At 44.3% G+C, this 8,783-nt stretch overlaps 1 protein-coding gene across 1 annotated transcript; it reads right to left on the bottom strand.

Moving 5' to 3' along the window:
• Positions 1-2,046: 2,046 nt before the first annotated feature.
• Positions 2,047-8,558, bottom strand: LOC135696931 (M-phase inducer phosphatase-like). Its single transcript, XM_065216474.1, has 3 exons — positions 8,013-8,558; positions 3,090-4,502; positions 2,047-3,018 (listed from the first exon to the last, which is right to left on the bottom strand). The coding sequence occupies exons 1-3, from the start codon at positions 8,054-8,056 to the stop codon at positions 2,685-2,687; spliced, it is 1,791 nt and encodes a 596-aa protein (XP_065072546.1). The 5' UTR covers positions 8,057-8,558; the 3' UTR covers positions 2,047-2,684.
• Positions 8,559-8,783: the final 225 nt, after the last annotated feature.

Genomic DNA, 8,783 nt, shown 5'->3' with positions numbered 1-8,783 from the left:
CAAGGATAAGCAAATAAGGTAGTGAAATTAAATGGAAATTACTAATCCTTCTCTCTTTCTTTATACAGGTATTCCACTAGGACGCCCACATTCATCAGGAATAATGTTTAGCTTATTTCTTATGTTATGATAATTAGCAGATTGATAATCAAGGATTTCTTCAAATTCTCAGTCAACGGGCATTTCATAATCATTGATATTTATCCTTCCTACACACTTAAAATCAAAATCTGTACTCGGAGAAGTATGTTATAGTACGTTCAGACTACAGAGTTATAACATGTTATATCGCTATCTTGATGGTGGTTTTTGTGTTGCAATTAGTTGACAACCGTTATAACATGTTATAACTCTCCAGTCTGGACAGCGTTTTACACGGTAACCACAAAATACAAATACAAAGTAAGCATTTTCGAGGAAAACTGGTACTACCCATTAAATGAGTAAAATTTTACCCATTTATGAATATTTAGAACTACAAAAATAATTAGTAAGTATTCATTTGTGAGTACCAAATACCCATAACTGGTTATTTTTTTTACTCGTTTAATGGGTAGTCCCAGTCTCCCTCGAAAATGCTTAAAAAAGCGTGTTAAATTGACTGTTATACAAAGAAGAAGAAAAACTCTAAGAAAGTCATTTGTAGGCCGGAAAATAGATCTCAAATGATTTCCAGATTGTTCGTAAACGTAAACGTAACCTCAAAGCGAGTAAGATTCACCTGTCACTGGCACCACTGGATGAGCTGTAAGGTGCCGAATTTTCGATACGTAACCAACGAAAGACCGTCAGGGACCCCAATTTCGGACAGTTCTAGAAATAACGCAAACAACTTGCTTCAATTCAATTTAATTTGGAACGCTTTTTTATTCAGTCGAAACCCGCCGACAACGCGTCAACGTTTTCCGCCTTTCCTGGTGGTTTTTGTGCACTGAAATCTTGTTCATAGAAAAGAACGAACGAACGAATAATATACGGTATATTTACAGTCATACTATAAGAGTTTTGTTGTTCATATAAGTTAAAATCTGAGTTTTCTACATACCGTAAATTTACACTAACGAATAAAATAATTAATTTATACGCAATCCGCTTTCTCTCTCTCTCTTTCTCTCTCTCTCTTTCTCTCTCTCTCTTTATCGCTCTCGTTTTCGTTAAGGGGTCTTATTCTCTCGCACTTACAAACTAATAAGGGTATCAAGCTATTTTTGCACTTATTTTTGTTGTTTCTAATTTAAAAAAGAATAAAATGACATTTTTAACACAATCTTTTCCTCGTTTAAATATATATTAATCTATGATGCTTTTTACATTTGTATTTAAAATTCAGTCAGAAAATTGTATCGGCTTTTTTTTTATTTTTATTTTTATCAATTTGAATTATTATTTTTTTTTCTCTGGTGGTAGTTCTAAAACAAACTGCACGAAACGATCGATTTCTCTCAAGTCACACGGAATATATAGAGTTTGAAGGAAATGCAACACGCGAAACAAAATTTAGCCTACTTTGACCTGTCAACACTGCGCAGAAAAAAAAACTGAGTTGAATTTGTCTTGGACAAAACGAATCTTCCGCGGTTGAGTGTCTTTTGCAAAGAAAACGTACCGTTTCGAATTTGAGTGTGAGTGAAATTTGATCGCGCCGCGCGTCAAAGTAGGCTTCGGTCGTGTTTCGTAACACACACACACACACACGCACTTGCACACGAACACACGATATGATTAGTGTAGGAAACCCCACATAACCTAGGTTTAATTTGCACCTTTTTCACCTTAGGTTAAAAGTCGATAGAATTTTTGAACGAACGAAAAACTGTGTGGAAAATAATATAATGTGGATAAAGTCCTAGAGGGTATATTCGATAGTTCATTGGGCTTGCGTTGTCTTGATACTCGATATTTTTTTCTATTCAAATGTACACTTTCTCTCTCTCTCGTATGTCAAAAATGAGTTTGATCAACGGGGTTTTGTTTTTCGAAATATTTTGTGATAGTTTATATTTTAAATTTTTTTCTACAATTGACCGTGTTCGAGTCTAAATTATTTGTTTTTGTTTTACAAGGAAGAGCCTTCGTCGTGACTTCTCCTTTAAGTCAAATTTTGCTTGTTTTGTTTTAAATTTTGTATAATTGTTGACTAATTTGGCCTAGTAGCCGTTTCTCCCCCTTCGGTTTTCCAAAGTTTGCGTTTCTATCAGTGTATGGCCCCGTCTCACTCTCTCGCTCTCTGCCATTCGTTTGACTCGTTATAAAATAAAAAGTATCGTAAAATCTCGAACCAAAGAAAAAAAAAAGAAGCTAAATCACAGATAAAATATGTGGATAACAAACAAAAAAGAAACCTGCGTAAACTATTGAACACGTAAAAAAGTGAGGGGAAAAATCAACTTTTCACTAAATTTTGTCCGCCGGAAATTTACGTCTCATTACTACTGCTACGTCCGTGTGTATTGCCGAAAAGAAGTTGAAAACGAAACTAAAAACTCCATACAAAAGAAACTGAAAAGTACTGAAAACGAAACGGACAAGTCCTAACCTCTTCTTTCGAGAGTCTTTTTGTGCAATAAAATATAAAATACGTTAAAAAATAAAAAAAAAACAGCAAAAACGTCAACTTCTTGTTCTTCCCATTGAACAAACGAGGGGGTGGGGGGTTTGGGGTGTGGCTGGGATTCAGTCTTCTCTCACAGTACTAACCTCGAGCGGGACTTGACAAGTCGTGTTCCGCCACAACCGGCACTACCCGTTCCGGAACCGGAACTTGGTCCGGGACCGGCCACGGCCGAACCCTTGACCACATCGCCACCGTTCCAACTGCGGCTCTTGGCCCGGAAGTGGCGATAGGCGTCGCTATATTTCGGATCCAGCATCTGCCGGTACGCAATCGGATCGCACAGGTCCGGATGCAGGGCGAAAAAGTCCTTGTAGCCACCGTGCAGCAGGTAGATCTCCGGATAGTGTAGCGCCGGGTAGCTGTCCGAGTTGAGGATACGGTCGTGATTGCGCAGGAAGCGGGATCTGGAAGAAAGAGAGAAGAGTCGGGTGAGTCACGGTGAAATTGTTTAAGGGTGAAATGTTTCAACACTTACAGCTTGGGTCCCCGCTCGGAGGAGAATTCGCAGTGGAACACGATCACGCTGCGCTTGGGTCCATTGAAGTCCACTTTGGGGGATTCAGTCTTGCTGTTGATCAGTTCTTCCAGGATCTGCTCCTGGGTGTAGAGGTTCTTGGCACCGCGGATGTGGCCACCTTCGAACTCGTACGGATACCGGCAGTCGATGATTTTGAACGAAGCGATCTGATGGTCGTAGGTGCCCCGTAGCATTTCGGCCATGATGTTTGGAGTGATGGATTTCAGGTCCCGATGCCGACCATCGGTCAGCGGCAGGACGTACGATTTGCTGAAGTCTCCAATGAGGTCCGGCTCCGTGGAGGACCTCGAGAGGGCGCTCATGATGTGGGCATCGTTCATGGAGATGGACTTCTGGAGAATGGGTCGTTTCACTGTTGGTACGGTTAGAGAGGAGGGGCTGTCCAGGGAGGAAGGTTCTACGGTCCGTAACGAGCTGACCGGAGTGAGGACTTCGATTTTGTGCCGTTTGCTCTGAATCGGGCTGATTCCCGGGGGTTCCGGGCGCTTGAAGCAGCGGGTCGCATCGGGTCGGGAGGAGAACGATGTTATACAAAGGTTCTCTTTGTCCGGGGTGACGACCTGTAGGCGTTCCGGAGTTTTGGCAGGTGACTGACAGCTGCTAGCGACGGGTGAACTGAAGATGAGGTTGGACTTGGCTCGGCGTGTCACCGGGTTTTCCGAGAGACTTAGACAGCGCCGGAAGAAGGGCCGTTTGTTCTCCGGAGTGGTCTTGGTAGCTTTGATGTCACCGCATATCAGCGAGTTCAGATTACTGGGCAGCTGGGTGTCGTCGTCCAGGGTTTCCATCTCGAACAGGTCCATGTCGATGTCGTCCATGGATTCCATCGAGCCCGAGGACAGGCTGTGGAAGATCCGCATCGACGAGGCAGCTGGCGAAACGGCGGTCTGGCGGGGGGCGGACGGTTGGATGAAGCGGAACAGCGATTGACTCTTGTGGCCTTCGCTGGATACGCTTGCTCCGTAGCCGGAGTCCATGGAGTTGGGGTCGTAGTCTTCCAGGGGTCTTCGGTTCTTCCGGTTGGCGCTTCCCGTTCCTCCCAGCAGGGCCGGGTTGATGATGGTCTGCTTGTTGGGGGTGACCTCCGAGGGGAGCAGCTCGCCGCCCATCTCCTCGGGGCAATCGCACGGACTGCATGGCCGAGGGCTGGCCTGCGGACTGTTGCCATGGTAGAACGAGAGTTCGTCCTCGGTCGGGAGGTTCTCCTTGCCGGGCGATCCCAGGTACTTGTTTTCTATGCGCAGCGGTGCGATGTGCAGACGGCGCTGGGCGCTGCGTTGTCGCTGTTCCATCAGGCGGCTAGCCGGTGACCTGCCGGCTGAGTTCAGCGAGAAGGTGGTCGAAATGCGACTGCAAGAGAGAAAGAAAGGGCAATAGATTAGATACTGTTCGAGCGAGCGCCATTATTGGTGGCGAACGAGTTTCGTCGTGGCGCGGCGACGATCAAGGATAACCGGAAAAGAGGTCTCGTCGCGCGTAGCCTTATTATCATATTTTTTGCGCGGACCCCTATCCATATGCGAAAGGAGACCCCCTTTTTGTCGTCCTCCTCATGGGAACAGAGCGTGTAGCGTAATTATCATCATAAACATATTCCCCGTGCATGAACGTCGTAGGAACACAGAGACGACAGACGGACTGACGAAGGGAACTTGCACACGAAACAGGAGGGATCTCCTGCAAATACACAGAACGGGAGACCTTCTTCTGTGGAGGCTATCAGGGGCGCTGGGCGCCGAGGAGGAGGAGGTGGCGGCGAAGAGTTTCATTTCCCTCCATCCACTCACACATCTGGTTCTTTCTTGCAAGTCTCGTCGATGTCTCTCTAGTAGGCGCTGCCTGCCTGCACTACACGAGAGTTCATGGCTTGCTACGCAATGCAACAAGAACAACAACAATAACAACAACAATGAACGTGTGAATGCACAACGCAAAGAGGGCATTGAATGTTTCGTTCCTACGAACAGGAGGAGGAAGAGGAGGACTAAAAATAGACCTCTCTGGAGAACCCCTGCCCGGGGTAGAAAATCGAACGAAAACGAGGGAAAACCAAGCTGTTTTCGATCGATCCGATCCGAACTGAACCGAGACACCAAATTATGACAGCTCGAATCACGCGAATTTCACGCGACGACGATGATGACGACAAAATCGCAACCCTTACCTATCCCAACTTTTCTCGCTCGCGCCGTCCTCTGACGAGACTCTCATTAGCGAAAGGTGCGTGGGGGCCGCCGCCAAAATTGGACAGAAAGCTCGTAAATGCTCCGTTAGCCGGCCGGCCGACCGGCCGGCTGCCAAATGTAAACAAACCAGAAAGCAGCAAAAAAACCTAGCGCCAGACCCAGACGGATGGACGGACGGACGGACGGAGGAACCCCGCGAAATCACTTCCCCACATGAATGAAAGTGAAGTTTTTCGCCACTCATGGTTTGGCACACTCGTGTGCGAAATTTTGCGCTCTCCGCTTCGCGGCTTCGGGAAAGAATATTGGCGAAGCCGAGCCAAATGACCGCGAGCGAGCGCGCTTTTCCGCTAATTTAAATTGCACATAGCCGAATGGGAACGAATGGGTAGTGGATTTAAAGTTTTTGGTCTATTTCCTCTGGATTTTCGCGTATAAAGAGTTAGCCGAGTGCGGCCTTCGGAAGGTGATTTTTTGGCGCACACGCCGAGCTGGGGTCATTATAGAGATCTAAGAGCGCGAGTTTGGTGTGGTTTGGTTTGGAGAACCGCTCTTTTTTCACTCGCTAATTGATGGCGGTGGGGAGGTATGGGAATAATTGCGGCAATTAGCACCTTCTCTTCGGGATGTTTCGCCGGAATGGCTTTTTGTATGTTAGATGAAAGTGATCAGGATGGAAGATGGGACCGTGGGGAATCGTTTGCGCTTTACCTAAGTAGTACTTAAGGTAGAAGGTGATGAGTATTTTATGGAATTGCGAAAATTGAGGACACGTACAATATTTACAGGGGCAATTTTAAAATTAGTATGAACCGTAGATAATCGCCAACCCGTGCCCTTAAACTGTCAACGTAGTTTATGAACAGCCCCTTATTTGTGGCACGCAATATCCAGTTTATTATAAAAGGCCATTTTTTTCTAAAGGAAATTAAATTCCAACTAGCATAGGTGTGCCAGTTTTTGACCCTAGTGGTTCCCTAATTTGCCTTATCTTCAAATGTTATTCATTCTTCACTAAATTTAATTCTATGCAAGGCTAGAACATAGATTTTGCCATTCATCTACTAAAATAAAATTTATTTCAAATTTGAGCTAATTACTAGGTTAAAAAACTGGAGCACTAGTGCCATAACTGGCACACTTTACCTAATCAAATTTCCAAAAATAAAAATAAAACTGGAAAAAGAGAAATATTACCATGTTTTCCACAACAAAATCGCTGTCAGTTTCACTTTATATGTCAGATGAAGCCGATACAGATGAACGAGGAGACTCTGTTGAATTCATTGCGCACTTCCTAAGTAGTACTTAAGATGCAAGATGACGCGAATTTGTCCCATTAAAAATCTATACCATGTGCTTTGATCTTTTACATTGAGTTTGTTTTAAGGAACTCTCTACAACTCGATATTGAAGAACCATCGAGTTATAGAAATATCGAGTTATATTGTCCAGCATATTCAAGGGACGATCGACTTGAGGAGGAATACTGAATACTGAACAAAAAATCACAATTTCTGAAACTTCACCCGTGAACTTCTTATGAAATTGGAAATAATATTTAGTGTTAATGTTAATCACTCGTTAATTTGTAAAGGTAGTTTTAAAATTTCATGACTAAAAAAATCAAAATTTTGGTCCTAAAATTCATTTACTAGATCACAGTCAAGTTAAATTTTGAATCACAATGAATAATGGCTGTTATGGCTTTATCTAAAATTATAGGGTAAAAATATATTAAATCGACTTTTATGGAGGTCAAAATACACGCGGAAATGAATCAAAACACATCGCATTAGGAAAATTGAACCGACTTTGAAAATTATCGAGATACAGAGAATATCGAGTAACTAAGGTAGAGTTGAATCCCATGGAAAATCACTATCGCAGTAGCCATGAAATTCACTTTTACTATGATTCTATAACTCGATACCGAGTATAGCGGACATTCGAGTTTCGACAAAAAAAAAATCCGATGATTTTTCAAACATTGAGAATAACAATACCACACATATCACGATTTCTAGCTCGAAAACAGACTAAATTTCACCAACTTTCCACATCAAATTCGCGTCCCGTTTCACTTTATATGTCCGATAAACCCCATCAGGATGAAACATACGACCCCGCTGAACCATCTCCGCACTACCTAAGCCCAACTTAAGTCGCGTTTTTCCGGACCAAAGATCCAACGGAGGAAAGTTCACTGTCCCCCAGTCGAATCTAATTCGAGTGATTTTTAATCAACTTCCTGCCTTCGACCGAAACGACGAGGGGGAACCAACACTCGTACTCGAACATGCGGTGCGTCGTTCGAAGTCGACCTACTATAAAGGCCTTAAGAAAAGTCAAAGGAGGAAGTGTTTATTTCTTCTCTCATGACTGCACAAATGAAGTTTTTCTGCCGAACAGAGCAAGCAGCCGGGCTGGGGTACAAATTTCAGCTGCCGCAGCGCATTCTCCCTCACTCGTTTGCGATAAGCAGCAGCGTTGACGATGATGAAGGGCGCAAGTCCCGTTCGGTGAGAATTTCCCGCAATGGGGAATAGTTGTATAAATTTATTAAAGGACTTATCGCGCGATTCCAATCCTCCCAATCAATCGCCGGTTTCCAATTAGGGATTATCTAGTTGCCGCGCGGGTGGAAAACACCTTTGCCTCTCGATTGGCTTACCTTGTACACTCGGAGAGATCGAAATCGATATTTTCCAACATCATTTTTTTTTTAAACTGAAAGTGTTCTTGAACTTAAATCCACACAATTTGGTCCGCTTTCGCCAAGGAAGATTCTTCTCCCGTTTGGTGCGGGGTGGGGGGGGGTTCACACAACTCGATCGCACTCGCACTCGATCACTGTTCCAATCCTGTCACTTGGAAACCATTTTCGTTTCACTGGCAGCGTTCACTAGGATCGTCTCGGGCTTCCTGGTCTTATCTCAACACATCTTCCTCATTGTCTCCTGTATATCGCGTAACAACACACAACAAGTGCCTGCTTATCGATACACTGATTTGTTAATTATTGTTCATACAGCCGATCCTCATATCTTCCGAAACCGACCTGAAAGTCTCAATTTCCCAAAGTCTTTCAGTAGCTCTTATGCTTCCATTCAGGTTTGGGGTCCTGGTCTTGGTTCTTGTAAGCCTGTAGCTGCTTCCGCTCGCGGTGAAGCGCTGAACTCAACTAACTTTCAGTTCTATCACCTCCGATCAACTGGCGCATAGTCCGCCAGAGTCCATGCGCTGTCTGTAAGCCTTCCCTTCTAGTCAAGCGACGACGACGACGACATACACAAGCAGCAACATAACACATCGCATAGTGGGTTCTCGTTCCTTTTCCCACTCGTTCGTCCTTTCTTATCGTGTTCTCGCATTCGCTCTCTCTGTGGTGTGCGCGCACTCAGCGCATACTTGATCTACCCTCTTTACACTGCACAGTGAGCCT

The sequence above is a fragment of the Ochlerotatus camptorhynchus genome, unplaced genomic scaffold, assembly GCF_037179485.1.
Source record: "Ochlerotatus camptorhynchus isolate MF236.1 unplaced genomic scaffold, CSIRO-AGI_Acam_v1.1 ptg000063l, whole genome shotgun sequence".
NCBI lineage: Eukaryota > Metazoa > Arthropoda > Insecta > Diptera > Culicidae > Ochlerotatus > Ochlerotatus camptorhynchus.
The sequence above is the reverse complement of the archived record's forward strand: the minus strand, read 5'-3'. Positions and strand labels throughout refer to the sequence as shown.